The sequence below is a fragment of the Belonocnema kinseyi genome, chromosome 5 (genome assembly GCF_010883055.1).
Source record: "Belonocnema kinseyi isolate 2016_QV_RU_SX_M_011 chromosome 5, B_treatae_v1, whole genome shotgun sequence".
Lineage (NCBI taxonomy): Eukaryota > Metazoa > Arthropoda > Insecta > Hymenoptera > Cynipidae > Belonocnema > Belonocnema kinseyi.
The window spans coordinates 95,705,113-95,723,601 of NC_046661.1; the positions used below are offsets into that span (position 1 = coordinate 95,705,113).

Below are 18,489 nucleotides of genomic sequence, written 5' to 3' on the forward strand. Positions count from 1 at the left end.
TTCAACAGCGCATGCGTGAATGGTCACACAGTTGGTCATCTTATAAAATGGCGGACTCTCGTTTGTGCTTTGCACTCGAAATCCTACAATTTGACATTTTACAATAATTGTTTATTTTTAAAAAAGAGGTTAATCATGTTTAAAATAATTAATCATTATTAGTATATCGTTTCCAGTTAAATTTTCATTCGTAAGTCAAAGTTTGAAGTTTGTGAAGGAAGTTAAGCAGTTCGTGCATATTCTAACCCAGTGAACGTTATTAGTGATATTTCTATATTTAAGAAGAAAATATATAATTTTTAAAATTTAAATATTGCTCCCGAGGGAAAAAATCGAAGTAGAAATGCCAGCAGCGGTCGTAGGAAATCCTGAACGTACTGAACATATGTTAGAAGCTTTGAAAGCTCACATTCTCAATGAAAGGCAGCGTAAAAAACAAGGTATGTTTTAGAATTATTAATCTATTATACATCTAATATTAAATATATCCAGAAATATATATATGCCTTTTGGTATATGAATAAGAAATTTGCAGTTGGTTTCCGTAATTTGAAAGAATTTTTAAGATTTTAGGATAACTTTTAAATTCCGAGGAATTTTAAAGAGATTAAACAAATTTCCAGGGATTTAAAAAAATACAAAGGATTTTAGCGTATTAAAATAAATTCCATAGTTTTAATTTTAATTTAAATAAGAATAAAATGTTCTTTATTTACGCCTGGGAAAATTTATAATTTTAGGTAAGATAACCTAAAAATTAAAAAAGAAACGAAAAAACTATTAGCCTGGAATATTTATTTATTTGGTTCTCTTACCTAAAATTATAAAAAATTAATTTGCAAAATTTTACGGCATATTAAAAAATTCCTTGCAATTTTTCGGAGCCTTCACAAATTGCAATGCATTTCAATTTATATAAAATATTTGAGGGTATTTTTTAAAATTCAAAGGACTCTTTAATTTATTTCAGTAATTAATTGCGATTCGTTAAAGGGATTTCAAAGAATTTGAAAGGATTTAGGGTTACTTTAAAAATTCTATGGAATTTTAAGCCTTTTAAAAATTTTCAATTACTTTCAGAATAATTGTAATTAATTTTAAATATTTTGAGACATTTTAAAAGATCAACAGGAATTTTCAACTACTCTAAGAAATTTCAAGGGATTTCAAAGGATTACATTTTTTAGAAATATATTTTAATATATTTTAAAAAATTGGGAATTTATTTTAATAGATTTAAAAAATTGAGAATTTATTTTAATAACAATAAAGGATCTTGAAGAATTCTTTGATATTTTAAAAGATTCTAAGGCATTTATAATCACTGATTTTAATAACTTGAAGGGATTTCAAAGTATTTTAAGATTTGAGGGTAACTTTAAAAATTCCAAAGAATTTTAAGGAAATTAACAAAATGTCAATGGATTTCAAATGATTTTAGTGTATGAATTTCAGAAGATTTCAATAAATGTGTAATATTTTAGGGTATTTTTAAAAAGTCCTTGAAATTTTCCAGTGCCTTCAACTATTTCAATGGATTTCAAAATATTTTAATTCCTTTGAAATATTTGAGGCTATTTTTAAAAATTCGAATGCATTTTGAATTGATTTCAGTAATTTAATGTGATTTGATAAATAATTATAAAACCATCTTAAAGGTCTAAGCGTAAGTTAAAAATTGTCAAGGAATTTGGAGACATTTCGCAAATTTCAATGAATTTCAGAATATTTGTAATTAATTTGAAATATTTCGAGGCATTTGAAAAGATTATCAGGCATTTTCAACTGCTCTTAGAAATTTCAAAGGATTAAAAGGATTACATTTTTTAGAAATAAATTTAAAAAGATTCCTAAGAATTTGCTATTGATTTTAATAATTTTAAGGGTTAAAAAAAGATTTTAGGATATTTACAAAAAATTACAAGGAATTTTCAACAGCTTTGAAAAATGTTAATGAATTTCTAAATATGTCCAAGGATTTTAAAGAATTTTTGGTTATTTAAAAAAAGTCTTAAGACGTTTTTAACAATTCATTTCAATAACTTGATGGGATTTTAAAGTTTTCAGGGTAACTTGAAAAATGTCAAGTAATTTTGAGGAAAATACAAACATTTCAACAGATCACAAAATATTTTAAGAATTTAAGCGTTTTTTCAAATAAAAGTAAAGAATTTTAATGAGATTAAAAAATGTCAAGGGATTTAAAAAAGTTTCAAAGGATTTTAAGGTATTTTTTAAAAAAATTCCGAGGAATTTTTAAGAGCTCTCAAAATTTTCAATGGATTTCACAAAAACTGTAGTTAATTTTTTATGTTTTAGATATTTAAAACAATTCCTTGAAATTTTCCCATGCCTTCAAAAATTTCTATGGATTTCAAAAATTTTCAATTTATTTGAAATATTTAAGGGTATTTTAAAAAAATCGAAGAAATTTTTTATTGATATCAATAATTTTATGCGATTTGATAAAGACATTTCAAAGAATTTTAAAGGATTTAGGATGACTTTAAAATTTCCAAGTAATTTTAAGACATTTTAATATTTTCAATGAATTTCAGAAGATTTCAATTAATTTGAAATATTTTGCGGTATTTTAAAAGATTCTCAGACACTTTCTACAACTTAAATGAGTTTAAACGGATTTCAAAAGATTACAAATTTTTCAAATATGTTTTAAAAGATTCATAAGAATCTGCAATTGATTTAATAATTACAAGGGTTTTCAAAGAAATTTTACGATTTTAGTGTATTTGCACAAAAAATGAAAAAAATTTGCAACAGCTTTAAAAAGTTTTAACGATTTTAAAAGATTCGTATCAAAGTATTAAAGAATTTTTGATATTTTTAAAGATTCTATGAAATTTGTAATAATCGATTTTAATAACAAGAAGGGATTTCAAAGTATTTTAAGATTTGAGGGTATCGTTACAAATTCTAAGAATTTGGAGGAAATTACCAAAATTTCAAAGGATTACAACAGATTTTAAAGGACTTTTGCGTGTTTTTCTTTTAATTCGAAATAATTTTAAGGAGATGAAAAAATATCAATGGATTTCAAAAGATTCCACACGATTTTAGGGTAATTATGAAGAATTCTGAGGAACTTTTCAAGAAATTTCAAAATTGCCAATGTATCTCAAGAGATTTCAATTAAATTCCAATATAATTTCAATTCATTCGAAATATTCGAGGGTATTTTTAAAAATTCAAAGGAATTTTCAATTGATTTCAGGAGTTTAATGCGATTTGATGAAGCGATTTCAAAGAATTTTAAAACTATTTATGGTAACTTTAAAATTTCCGAGAAATTTTATGTTTCAAAATTTTCAATTAATTTCAGAAGATTTAAATTATTTATAAATATTTTAAAATATATTTCAAAATATTTCTAAAACCTGGCAATTGATTTTAATAATTTGAAGGGGTTTCAAAAAAATCTTAAGATATTAGGTTACTTAAAAAAATACAAGGAATTTTTAACAGTTATAAAAAGTTTCAAACGATTTCTAAACATTTCCAAATATTTTAAAGAATTCATGGACATTTAAAAAGGTTATACGGAATGTGCAATAATTTATTTCAATAACTTAAACTAATTTCAAAGCATTTTAAGATTTTACGGTAACTTTAAAAATTCCAATGAATTTTTAAGACTTAAAAATTGCCAATGGGTTTCAGAGAATTTCAGTTAATTTGCAATATTTTAGGGCATTTTTCAAAAATTCCTTGAAATTTTCCAGAGCCTTCAAAATTTCAATGGATTTCAAAAAATTTCAATTTATTTAAAATGTTTCAGGGCATGTTTTAAAATTCGACGTAATTTTTAATTGCTTTCATTATTCATTGGGATTTAAAAAAATTTGAAACATTTTATGTTATTTTAAAAATTGCAAAGAATTTTCAATTTATTTACATTTAATTAATTTCTTTGAATTTCCTTATATTTTCCTGAGCTCGTTTAAAATTTCCGAATTTAATAAAATTTTTAATATTTGACAAAAAATTTCAATTCATTTAATTTTTCTTTAATTCACCTTGCATTTTTACGAATTTTATCGAATTCTTTTCTTTCCTAGAAATCTTAAGAAGATATATTTTTATGCTTGAAGCCTTTCACAGTTCTTGAAAAACTTCTAAATTTTTTATTTGAAGTCGGTAAATACACCTCTTTTAAATTATTGAAATCCGTGCAAATTTTAAATTAATTTTGAATCTTTTCAAAACTCCAAATGACATAAATTTTTTTTCTACACATAAGAGGGATTCTCTAAAAACTGTAGGAAAATTCTATTCATTTTAAAAGATATTTAGAGGTTCTAAAAAATTTCAAAAATAATTTTAAATTTCAAAAAGTTTAAAAGAACTTCTAGATTTCTCAAGACTTTGAAACCAAATTTTGAATCTTCTCAAGGATTTTTAAACTAATTCGAATGGAAATAATTTAAAAAGTATTGGTTTAAAAAATTTAATTTTTAATGTTTCTAGATTAAAATTGCTTAAAACAATATAATTGGGAACATTTTAAAGTTCATTATTTGATTCTTTAATTTATAACAATGCAAATGATAACGCGGATTTATATTTTTGGTACTGAATTTGAATCTTTCAAGACTATAATTTTTAAAAGTTATAAATTCTCATTTTTGCTGTTTGTCATCATTGTAAATTATTGAGCTTTTGACTATCACATTATTTAATTTAATTAATGTTTAGTTTATTTTTTATTACTTCAAATGGAAAAATATGTAGCTTTAGAGTTCGAAATTGTTAATTTTATAGATTGTGAAAAATGTTTACGAATCGGGAAATGATCGGGAATTTTTTCTCTTCTTTTAAAACAGCCACCCTGGTTTTTTTTTTTAATTTATTTTTATTTCTCTGTTAAAATGTAAAATTTTCGCGAAACAGAGCAGGAAGCTGATGCAGAAGAGGAACGTCAAAGAAAGGAACGAGAACGTCAGCAAAAGCAAGATGTGATGACCCTTGGTGAAACGAGAGATCAAATTTCAAATTTGGAAATTGAGCTTTCTACCTTAAAGGACGAAAAACATCAGTTATTTTTACAGTTGAAAAAGGTTCTCAATGAAGATGACAATAGGAGGAGACAACTTATCAAGGAAACAAAGTACATTATTATTTTTCTTGTATGTTTATTTGCAAATTTTTGTGAAAATTAGAAGAACTCTTCTTATTCTTGTACAAATAGCACCTGTTCAGAAATTATGTCAACTGCTGGAGGCTACAGAGATCCAGGAACAGCTGGTGGTGGTTTGTGCAGAAGTCTCCGAGATCCTGTTTTCACTGGACCGATGGTACCAACTCATCATCCTCTTTATAAAATCTTGAGCACTTTACCAGGACAAATGCCCACAACGGTACATATTTTTCTTACTATTTAATTTTAAAACACCTTCAAAATTCAGGCCTCGGACTCATTTTACAATTTATTTAAGCCAAAAATGTAGATTTTTCAATAAAATAGTTAAAACTTCAACCAAAACAGATAAATTTTCAAAGAAAGAGTTGTATTTTAAGCCAAAAGATGAAATTTCTATAACCAAGTTGAATTTCCAACCAGGTTGTTAAATTTTCCACCAAAAAGATTAATTTTCAACAAAATTTATACATTTTTTATCAGATGGTTGAATTTTTTAACCAACAAGATTCATTTTCTACTAGAAAGCATGAATTTTTCACAAAATGCACACATTTTTAACCAAATAATTGAATTTTCAATCAAAGAGATTAATTTTCTACCAAAAAAGACCAATTTTTAATTTAAAAAATATAAATTTTCAACAAAAAATAGAATATTTTAACTTAAAGTTAGGAAAATAAGTTTTTAAGCAAAACAAACAAATTTTTAACAAATTAGTTTAATTTTAAACCAAACAAATGATCTTTCAACCAAAAAGATTAAATTTCTTTTTAAGAAAATGTTGCGAAAAATTGAACAGAACAGTTTTTTGTCAAAATATTAATTTTAATGAAATTTCAGCTATAAAGAATAATTTTTTACCATTGAAGAATAATTTTCAACTAAAGAAGATTAATTTTCCATTAGAAAAGAATAATTTTTAACAAAATACACAGATTTTTAACCAATATTTTAATTTGTAATGGAATTTTCAACCTAATAGTTGAATTTCCAATCAAAAAGGTGAATTAGTCACCAAGAAGATTAATTTCCTACCACAAAAGACAGAGTTTCAACAAAATACTGAAATTTTCAACAAAATAGTTCAGTTTTTGGTAAAAAAATTTTAATATGAAAAATATAATTTCCAACTATAATAATGAATCTTCAACCAAAAAAATAAACTTCGAACATAGTAGTGAACTTTCAATCAAGGAGTGGAATTTTCTACCTTAAAATATAAATTTTTAACACAGAATTTATTATCTTCCACCGAAAAGATTAGCTTTTAACAAAATATATAAACGATTAATCAAATAGTCGAATTTTCAACCAAAGAGATTAATTTTCTACCAAAAAAGACCAATTTTTAATTTAAAAAATATAAATTTTCAACAAAAAATAGAATAGTTTAACTTAAACTTAGGGAAATAAGTTTTTAAGCAAATCAAACAAATTTTTAACAAAATAGTTTAATTTTAAACCAAACAAATGATCTTTCAACCAAAAAGATTAAATTTCTTTTTAAGAAAATGTTGCAAAAAATTGAACAAAACATTTTTTTGTAAAAAAATTAATTTTAATGAAATTTTAGGTCTAAAGAATAATTTTATACCAATGAAGAATCATTTTTAACAAAATACATGAACTTTCAAATACAAAGGTTAATTTTCTACAAAAACATATAACAAATTTTCAACAAAATAGACGAATTTTCAATTAAAAAAATTTTAAAAACAGAATAGTTTAATTTTTAGTTATAAAAATAAGTTTTTAAGTAAATGAAATAAATTCTCATGTAAATAGTTAAATTTTCAACCGAACACATAAATTTTCTACCAAAGAGATTAATTTTTCATCAGAAAAAAAGTCGACAAATAATTTACTTCAATTTTTAGTTAAAAGGATTAATTTTTAACTAAAGAAGATTTATTTTCTATAAAAAAAGAGAATCATTTTTAACAAAATACACAGATTTTTGACCAATATTCAATTTTTATTTTAAAAAATTAACACTAATATGAAAAATAGAATTTCCAACTATAATAATGAATCTTCAACCAAAAAAATAAACTTCGAACATAGTAGTTGAACTTTCAATAAATGAGTTGATTTTTCAACCATAAAATATAAATTTTCAATACAGAATTTATTACTTTCCACCAAAAACATTAATTCTTAACAAACTATATAAATGTTTAACCAAATAGTTGAATTTTCTGCCAAAAAAGGCAAATTTTTAATTTAAAAAATATAAATTTTCAACAAAAAATAGAATAATTTAAATTAAGATCTAGAGAAATAAGTCTTTAACCAAAAAAACAAATATTTAACAAAATAGTTCAATTTTAAACCAAACAAATGACCTTTCAACCAAAAAGATTAAATTTGTTTTAAGAACAATTGTTGCGAAAAATTGAACAGAACAATTTTTTGTTGAAATATTAATTTTAATGCAATTTAAGCTATAAAGATTAATTTTCTACCAATAAAGAATAATTTTAAAGAAAATACATGAACTTTCAACCACAAAGGTTAACTTTCTACAAAAAAAAAATAAATAAAAATTTTCAATAAAATAGACGAGCTTTCAATTTAAAAAAAAAAAAACAAAATATTATAGTTTAATTTTCAATTGGAAAAATAAGGTTTTTAAGTAAACGAAATAAATTCTAATGAAAATAGTTAAATTTTCAACCAAACAAATGAATTTTATACCAGAAAGCTTAATTTTTTATCAGAAAAAAAGTTGACAAATAATTTACCTAAATTTTTAGTTAATAATATTAATTTTCAACTAAAGAAGATTAATTGTCTATAAAAAAAGAATCATTTTTAACAAAATACACAGATTTTAAACCAATATTTTAATTTGTGATGGAATATTTAACCAATAGTTGAATTGTTAGTCAAAAAGGTGAATTATTCACCAAGAAGATTAATTTTCTACCGCAAAAGACAGAGTTTAACAAAATACTGAAATTTTCAACACAATAGTTGAATTTTCAACAAAATAGTTCAATTTTCTGTAAAAAAATGGACTTTTAATATGAAAGATCGAATTTCCAACTATAATAATGAATCTTCAACCAAAAAAAATTAACTTCGAACATAGTAGTTAAACTTTCAATCAAGGAGTTGAATTTTCAACCTGAAAATATAAATTGTCAAGACAGAATTTATTATTTTTCACCAAAAAGATTAATTCTTAACAAAATATATCAATTTTTAATCAAATAGTTAAATTTTCAATCAAGAGGATTCAATTTCGACTAGAAAATACGATGTTTTAACAAAATGGATATATTTTTAACCAAACAATTGAATTTTCAACAAAATACATACATTTTTAAGTCAATAGTTGAATTTTTAACGAAGAAGATTAATTTTCTACCAAAAAGATGAATATTCAACAAATTTCATAAATTTCAAACGAAAAAGCTGCATTTTTAAAGTTAAAAAGAACAGTATGTAAAAAAAATGGCGTAGTTAAATTTGAATTTAAGATAGTTAATTTCGAATTAAAAAAAGCGAATTTTGTACAAAATAATTAAATTTTCAATGAAAAAATTAGGTTTTAATAAATGAATTAAATTAAAATTAATTTCCTGTCAACAAAGATAAATTCTCAACAAAATACATACATTTTTAATAAAATAGTTGAATTTTCAACGGAAAAGAATAGTTTTTTTTTACCAAAAAAACTAATGTTCAACAAAATATTTATATTTTGAACTAAATAGTGGAATTTTTAAACTTAAAAAAAAAAAAAAATTTAACCAAAAATGGAATAGTTGAATTTTCATATTAGAGAATTAATTTCCAATATTAAAGAAAACGAATTCGCTACAAACTAGTTGAATTTTGTACCAAATAGTTAAATTTTCGACCAAATGGTTGAATTTTCATCAAAAAAGTGGATTTTGAACCAATCAGTTGAATTAAAAAAAATATAATTCAATTTTCAGTAAAAAAAAATTAATTTTTTACAACACCAACATTAATTTTTAATTATAATTATGTATCTTCAAGCCAACAAATTATCTCTGAACAAATCAGTTTGACTTTTAACCAATGAGAAGAATTTTCAACACAGCATTTTAATTTCCTACGAAAAAAGAATAATTCTACTCAAAAAGACAAATTTTTAACAACAAAAAATATTAGTCAAAAAATAAAAAATTGCAATTTAGCTGTTGAATTTTCAAGCTAAGAAGACGAATTTTCAATAAAAGAGCATTGTTAATTGTTATGAAATTGCTAAATTTTCGAGCCAAAAATACGAATTCTCTTGAAAACAGTTGAATTTTTGATCAAAAAATAAATTTTCAACCAAAAAAGATTTATTTTTAACCAGTCAATTGCTGTCTTAACCAAAAAGGTTTAATTTTCACAGAAGGAGATGAATTCAAAAGGAAAATTTTGTTGTTTAAAAAAAAATGCAATCACGCTGAATTTTCAAGTTAAAAAGATGAATTTTCAACATAACAGTTGAATTTTCAACCAATCCATTCAATTTTGTACCAAAAAATAAGATTTTTAACCAAAAAAAGAAGAAATTTCAAGAAAACATATAAATTTTCAAACAAATGTTTAAATGTTCTACTAAATTGTTAAATATTCGAGCCGAAAATGGGAATTCTCTACAGTTTAGTTGAATTTTCAAGAACAAAATTAATTTTCCACTGAAAAAGATTAATTTTTAACCAGTCAATTGCTGTTTTAACCAAAAAGATTAAATTTTTACAGAAAGAGATGCGTTTTAAACCAAAAAAATTTGTGAGTCAAAAAGCAAAACAAAAAATTCAATCATCTTGAATTTTCAAACCAAAAAGATGAATTTTTAACATTACAGTTGAATATTCAACCAATAATTTTGACTTTAACAACATTGTTTAATTTTCTAAACTTTGATTTTCGACTAAAATGTTTTAAATTTGGACTGCACATAATTTTAATACTTGAAAAATGTTATGACACTTTTTTGATACTATTTTTTTCAAATTTGTGACACTATTTAAACTAGTTTTAATTTCGGAATTTAGTTCGAGTAGAAAAAAACCTGTCCAAGTTTGATGTCAACAATTTTTTAAATAATCAGTTAAATTTTGATATTTTTTAATTATTTTTTTTACACATTCAGTTTACAATGCGTAATTCGAAAATATTTCACTTAGAAACTTTCCATTTTGGATTTTAATTTTTAAGCGCACATTTTTCATTAAAAGAATTTTTAAATGCAGCTTTGAAAACTTAAAAGATTAAAAATTAGTAGCTTTTAAAATCGACGATTTTTGATTAAAAAAAAAAACAAACATTTTTCGTTGATCAAATGTGAATGTAAATTATATTTATTTTAGAAATTAAACTATACATTAAAGATTAAACAAGTGAATAATAATAATTGGAAAGTAATATATTCATAACTAAAAGCTTTTATTAAATTCAAAATATTCTTTTAGTCCAAAATTTGCAATTTTTTAATTAAGAAAAATAACAATTGCTTAATATTTAGAAATAGTCCAAGGCCTAATTTAAAACAAAATATAGTTTTTCCAGATTTCAAAAAAAAATTTAGAAGCTCTTTAAGAATGATGAAAGGCTTAGAAAAAATGAAAATCAGATTTTAAATAAATATTTTTAATTTTGCAGGATATAAGGAAAAAATTTAGGAAGAATTCGAATCCTATTAAAAGATATATAGAAGTTCAGAAAAAATATTAAAAGTCATTTAAATTTTGAATAAATGTAAAACAACCTGTAGATGTTTCAAGATTTTGAAATAAAATTTTGAAGCTTTTCAAGGATTTTTAAATATGTAAAATAAAAATAATTTAACTTTCAATTTAAGAAGTGTTCTCACTTTATATAAAAAAATGTAGTTAAATTTTGAATATTTCTAGCTTAAAATTGCTTAAACTGATTGGCAGCTCAGGTTTTAATACTTCAAATGGAAACATTTTTAGGTTTTTTTTATCCTTTCTCCTCCTTAAATTTGAATAATAAATTAAGTCCCTTTTAATCCCATTTTTCGGGGAAAAATCCCTCTTTTTTCTGCATATAAAAAATTTTGTTTTTCTCCAGCTGAAAAGAACGCGCAGTCCTTCACCACCACCACAGGCTTATGGTCCTTACGTTTATACGGCGGCGCCCCTTCAAAATTATAAAAATCCCATTCCAAGTGAGTTCAGAACTTTTTTAATTATATATTTTTTTCGACTATTTTTATTTTTAATATTGATAAATCCATTTCTACAGAGTCAGAAGCAGATGCCAGGAGGTCAGGCGATAATCGCGCCGTTCTCTGGAACAGTAAGTACATTAACGGAAATTGAAGAATAAAATTCAATCTGAAAAAAATTAACCTGGAAAAACTGGAAATTCTGGAATTTTCAGGGTCTTATTTCAAAGTGAGGGAATTTTCTTGAGAGTCTGATTAAATTTGAATTCAAAATTGCAATATAAAATTAAATAACTATATTTTTTAAATTTGCTAAAGTAGCTTTATATTGCTGGATTGAACTATTTTGTTAAAAATTAAATTTTTTTATGGGACTATAATTTTTTTAAATTAAAATTCAACGGTTTGGTCGAATTTTTTCTTTTTTAAGTGAATCGTCTTTCTTAGTTAAAAATTTCTTCTTAGTGAAATTCGACTGTTTTTTTTAATCTAAAATTAAAAACTTTTTGATTGATATATTAAATATTACACTTTTCGTTGTGAATTAATGTTTTTGGCATGGTTGAAAATTTATCATTTTTAAAGTGAAATTCATATCTTTGGTTTGAAAAATCGTTTCTTTTTTTAAATTTAAAATGACTTTCTTTTTGCGAAAAATCGAACTTTTTTTGTATACTAAAAATTTACTTGGTCCAGTTTAATATCCGTCATTTTAGTTGAAAATTCATCTCCTTTTAAACATTAATTTTTTTAACTTGAGATTGAACAAATCCATTGGAATATTTTAAAATTTTAGTTGTAAATTTATCTGTTAGGTAAAAATTAATTTTTTTTTTCAATAAATATTTGACTATTTAATTTTTGGTTAAAAATATATCTTTTTAGTAGAAAAATGAGGATTTTTTGATAAAATTAGTCTTTTTTGGTAGAAAATTAACCTGCGTGGCTTACAATTGATTTTTTAAACGGAAAATTTACTTAATCCAGTTGAATATTTTCTCATTTTTATTGCAAATATGTCTGTTTGGCTGAAAATTATTTTTTAGCTGAAAACATATCTATTCAATTTTTGGTTGAATTTTTTTACTTGAAAATTCATATATTTTGATGGAAATTCATTTTTTTCGAAAATCAATCTTAATCAAAAACTCATCTTTTTTTATTTAAAGTTAAACTTTTTGTTAATTTTTAGTTAATAATTTATCTTTTTTAGATGCAAATTCATGTATTTTTTTTTAAATCTTGTCTTTTAGTAGACAATTAATCTTCTTTGTTGACAATTTTTTAAACTGAAAATTTACTTAAGAAAGTTGAATTTTCCATCATTTCAGTTAAAAGTTAATTTCTTTCGTGTGAATATAATTTAAAAAAAAATAAATATTGAATCAATCCAGTTGAATATTACCTAATTTTTGTTGATAATTCGTCTCTATGACTGAAACTTATTTTTTTAACTTAAAATATATCTATTCAATTTTTGGTTGTATCTTTTTTTACTTAAGAATTCATTTTTTGTTGTTGTTGAAAATTCACCTTTTTGTCGAAAATCAATCTTTATTGAAAATTCATCTTTTTTTATTTAAACTTGGTTAAACATATATATCCTTTTTAGATGAAAATTCATTTATTTGTTTTAATTCGTGTTTTTTGGTAGACTTGATCTTCTTGGTTGACAATTCAATTTGTAAACTGAAAATTTACGTAATTCTGTTGCATATTTCCGTATTTTTTATTGATAATTCGTCTCTTTGACTGAAAATTTTTTTTAACTTAAAATATATCTATTCAGTTTTTGGTTGTATCTTTTTAACTTAAAAATTCATATTTTAAACTGAAAATTCACTGAATCCAGTTGAATATTCCATAAATATTGCATTTTTATTGAAAATGTATCTATTTTAGTTGAAAATTCATGCATTTTGTGGAATATTCGTATTTTTTGGTACACAATTAAGCTTCTTGATTGACAATTAATTTTTCTAACTGAAAATTTACGCAGTCCAGTTAATTATTCCATCATTTTTAGTTGAAAATTCATCTATTTCTTTGAAAAAAAATTTTTTAACTGAGAATTTAACTGATTCGGTTGAATATTCCATAATTGTAGTTGAAAATTCGTCTCTTTCTTTAAAAATGAATTTTTTAAAGAAAAGATTTGAATAACTATAATTTAAATTTAAATTTTCATTTCTTTCCCTGGAAATTATAGTTTTTTTATTGAAAATTTAATTATTCAATTGTTTGTTAATTCTTTTGTACTGCAATATTTATAGATTTTGCTGAAAATTCTTCTTTTTTGGTAATAAATTAATCTTTTTAGTGACAATTAATTATTTTATTTAAAAATGTACCTAATCTAGATTAATAATTCATAATTTCAGTTGAAAATTCATCTTTCTCCTTGAAAATTAATTTTTTTAACTAAAGAACGAACTAATCTAGTCGAATATTCCATATTTTTGGTTGCAACTTCATCTCTTTGGCTAAAACAAATATTTTTTTCAACTGAAAATTTAACTATTCAATTTTTGGTAACAAATTTGTCTATTTTGGTTGAAAATTGTGTATTTTGTTGAAAATTCGTATTTTTTGGTAGAAAATTAATCTTCTTGGTTGATAATTAATTTTTTTAACTGAAAATTTACCCAATCACATTGAAAATTTATCATTTTAGGTGAAGATGGAAAAATCATCTCTTTCCTTGAAAATGAATGAATTAATTAATTTTTCTAGCTTCCCAGAATTTCATAGAAAAATTTAAAACTGCATATAAATAAAAATGATTAACTTATAAAACTCCTATATCTGGCGTAAAAACTATTTGAGCGACCTCTAGATATGTCTTTAAACCTTAAAAAAATTATAGGATAACTTATTTATCCATGTATATGCTAGTCCATTTTTAAGATTTATTTTTAGTTTATATTTTCTTCGTTTCTAAAAATTTCTAGCTAAATAATACAATTTATAAACTAAAAAAGATTAATTTCAACCAAAAATGGAGTAGTAAATTTTGACTTAAGAGAATTAATTCTCAATAATAATAAAAAATGCATTTTTTATAAAAAATTAAATTTTTTACCAAATAGTTAAACTTTCTACCAAATTATTAATTTTTGAAGCCAAAATACGAGTTTAAAAAAAAACAGTAGAATTAATAAAACAACAACGAATTTCATTAAAGTAGTTAAATTTTCAGTTAAAAAATAGATTTTCTACCGAAGAAGACAAGTTTTAAACAAATTACATCAATTTTCACCCGAATGGTTAAATTTTCTACCAAATTGTTGAATTTTCGAGCAAAAAATACGTTTTTTTCAAAACAGTTGAGTTTTCCACAAAAAAGTTAATTTTCAACTGAGGCAGACTAAGTTTTAAGAAGAAAGTTGCATTTTTAATCAAAAAAGGTGAAATTTATGCAAAAAGAGATGAATTTTCAAAATAAGAAAGAATTAAAAAAAAAAGTTAATCAAAAAGGTGAATCTTTAGATGATAAAATTAATTTTCAAGAAAGTAGTTCAACTTTCAAATAATCAGTTGAATTTTCAACCCATAATATTAATTTTTTGACTTAACATGATCAATTTTTAACAAAAAATTAAAAAGTTGAATTTTCAATTAAAAAATTAATTTTCTAACAAAAAGCAAAGAATTTTCAATAAATAATAAACTTTTGAATGGAAGAAATGTATTTTTATTAAATCAGTTTATCTTTCTCCTAAGCAGTTGAATTTTCAACTAATAATATCAATTTTTAAACAAGAAACTATTAACTTTTAACTAAATAATGAAAAGGTTAAATTTTCAATTAAAACATTAATTTTCAATAAAAAAACAACGAATATTTTCTGTAAAATAGTGAAATTTTATACCAAAGAGATGAATATTTACCTACTAATAAATTTTAAACAAAAGAAATTAATATTTAACTAATAAAATAAAGTTTTAACAAAGTAGTACGACTTTCAACCAAGCAGTTGAGTTTTCAACAAACAATAATAGTTTTTTTGACTAAGAAACGATCAATTTTTAACAAAAAATGAATTAGTTAATTTTTCAATTAAAAAATTAATTTTCAACCAAAAAACAACGAATTTTCAACAAAATAGTACAATTTTTAACTAATAAAATGAATTTTTCATAAATTATCTCATCTTCCTTCCAAGCAGTTGAATGTTTAACTAATAACATTAATTTTTTAAAAGCGATCAATTTTCAACCAAAAATGGAATAGATAAATTTTTAATTAGAAATTAATTTTCAACCAAAAAACAACAAACTTCCATGAAACGAGTTGAGTTTTCAAGAAAATAATTTTTAATTTTTAAGCAAATATTAAAATTGTCAACCAAAAAAAAATAAATATGAATTTTGATCATTTATAGATCTAATAATAACATTTAAATAAACATGAAAGTTTATTGTTAATATTTAATAAATATTAGGTTAAAAATTGGAAATTTTGCTCAAAAAGTTCAGTTTAATTTCCATTGTATACTTTTTTATCATTATTTTGACACTTGTTGCGAATTTGTAACAATCTGATAAATTAATCTTATTAATTAAACTTTTTTCCTCATTTTCCAGAAAATAATCAATACCCTCCATCGAGTTTTTATTCTACTCAAGGTGCACAAGGCGTCTACAGCTATTCTGCTCCTACTTCCCAACCTGCTAGAGAACCGGAAGCTGGTAATTTTAATTTTTTTTTAATTCTTCTTGAAAATTATGCTATGAAAAATGTAATTATTCTTTAATAACCTGAATTTTTTTCTTTCAGAATATATCACTCTGCAGTCAATCATGCAAGATAAATATTACGCTAGGCCGAGCAGTCACGTTACGGTTCACGGAGGAGCGATTCCGATTCAGCAACCACCTCAGGTTTTTCTTATTTTTTTTTCTTAGAATAGTTAAATTTTCCTTTAATAAAAAATAATTTTTAATTTAAAAAAAAAAAAACGAATTTTCTAGAAAACAGTTGAATTTTATACCAAATATCTAAACTGTCAACCAAATAGTTAAATTTTATGTTATAGAAATTAAATTTCAACAAAAAAAAAATTACTTAGTTGTTTATTTTACAAGAAAAATTTTATTTCATATTGAAACCAGTTGAATTTAACCAAAAGAGGTGAATTTTTAACAAAATATTTGAATCCTCAACTAAAACGAACTTTATATTCAAACTGATAGTTATATTTTTAACCTGAAGCATTAGTTTTCTGCTATTATAGATAAATTTTAAACAAAATATATGCATTTTCAACCATATAGTTGAATTTTCAATTAAAAAAGATAAATTTTCAAGCAAGAAAATTAAATTTATACTAAAACTGATGAATTTTTAACAAGTAAAACGCATTTCGAACCAATTAGCTAAACTTTTAGCTTTATTAACCAAAAAAATGGGTAGTTCAATTTTCTTTAAAAAAAATTAATTTTTAATTAAAGAAATCTAATTTTCTACATAACAGTTGAATTTTCTATTAAATATATTTCACCTTTTAACCAAGTAGTTAAATTTTAAGTTATAGAAATTAAATTTAATACAAAAAAAATAATGTTTGAAAGTATTTCAATTTTCTACCAAAAACGAGAATTTTTAACAGATTAGATCAATTTTCAACCAAAAAGTTTAATTTTAAAAATAAAAATATAATCTATTAACCAAAAATAAAATAGTTAAATTTTCCTTTTAAAAAATTACCTTTTAATAAAAAAACTAATTTTCTATAAAGCAGTTGAATTTTCTACCGAAAATTTGAACTTTCAACCAAATAGTTTTTTAAGTTACAGAAATTAAATTTGAACAAAAAAATGATAGTTAAATCAACCACAAGGATTAGTTTTCTTTAAAAAAAGACACATTTTTGACATATAAAACGCATTTTTAGTCAATTAGTTGAACTTTTAACTAAGTTGATTCATTTTCTACCAGACAGGAGAAGTTTCAACAAATTAGGTAAATTTTCAACCAAAAACTTCAATTTTTACAATAAAGGATATCAATTATTAACCAAATAAGGAATAGTTCAATTTCCTTTAAAAAAAAACATTTTAATAAAAAAAAATATAATTTTCTACAAAACAGTTGAATTTTCTACCGAATATCTGAACTTACAACCAAGCAGTACAAATTTTAAGTTACAGAAGTTAAATTTGAACAAAATCAAACCAAAGAATTTTATCAATGTAGTTTAACTTTCAAACGAAATAAATGAATTTTCATTAAAAATTATGAATATTGGAGAAAAAAATTCATTTTTAAGAAAGCAAGTCAACTTCCAACTAATGAGTTGATTTTTCAACCTAGAAAGATGAATTTCCAACAGAAAAAATGTAATAGTTGATATTTTAACAAACACATTTATTTTATTTTATTTTAAAACCAGTTGAATTTAACCAAAAAAGGCGAAATTTGAACAAAATATTTGAATTTTCAACTGAAACGAATTAAATTTCAACCAAACAGTTGAATTTTCATCCAAAAAATGTATTTTCTACAAAAAAAAAAACGAATTTTCAAGAAAAATTCGCCATTCTTCAAACTAATAGTTAAATTTTCAACGGGAAGCATTAATTTTCTGCTATTAAAGACAAATTTTTAACAAAATATTTGCATTTGCAAGCATATAGTTGAATTTTTAATTAAAAAAGATAAATTTTCAACCAAAAAAATTAAATTTGTACTAAAAAGGACAAATTTTTAACAAATAAAACGCATTTTGAACCAATTAGTTGTATGTATGTCTGTATTTAATCTCTCCCTTTTACGGGTTTGAGAGCCACCGCTCCCTGTACATATATTTACAATTCCATCCTTAGTCTAACTTAACTACTACTTATATTCTACTCTTTCGCATTACGCAGGATAAGCAATAGTAACAGTAGTGATATTAATTCCTAAAATGAGCGAGCTTCCAGGGCTTCCGTTTCCTCTTACCATAAAAAAAATGCATTTTCCACGATATTGAACACAATTTTCGTTTTTTACTGTCCCTTTTCAGGATCACCCGTTTGGCTCTGCCCTACTCCCTTGCTTTCCCTTGCTTCATCCAATTTCTTAATCCACATCACTCCCTGTCCACTACCATCCAAGATCCATCTTACACACTCATCCACACTCAATTGTCCCTCTTCCTCTCCTGTACATCTCTCTAATACATGT

The 18,489-nt window shown here is 22.9% G+C and overlaps 1 protein-coding gene across 1 annotated transcript in view; it reads left to right on the forward strand.

Annotated features, from left to right (window-relative positions):
• The first annotated feature begins 37 nt into the window (after positions 1-37).
• The window catches only part of LOC117173372 (G protein pathway suppressor 2), a 21,812-nt gene continuing 3,360 nt past the window's right edge, over positions 38-18,489 (forward strand). The window contains exons 1-7 of the mRNA XM_033361892.1: positions 38-440; positions 4,909-5,125; positions 5,207-5,375; positions 11,222-11,318; positions 11,396-11,449; positions 15,906-16,010; positions 16,099-16,202. Of these exons, the coding sequence (XP_033217783.1) occupies positions 344-440; positions 4,909-5,125; positions 5,207-5,375; positions 11,222-11,318; positions 11,396-11,449; positions 15,906-16,010; positions 16,099-16,202 (843 nt within the window). The 5' untranslated portion in view covers positions 38-343. The remainder of the gene's footprint in view (positions 441-4,908; positions 5,126-5,206; positions 5,376-11,221; positions 11,319-11,395; positions 11,450-15,905; positions 16,011-16,098; positions 16,203-18,489) is intronic.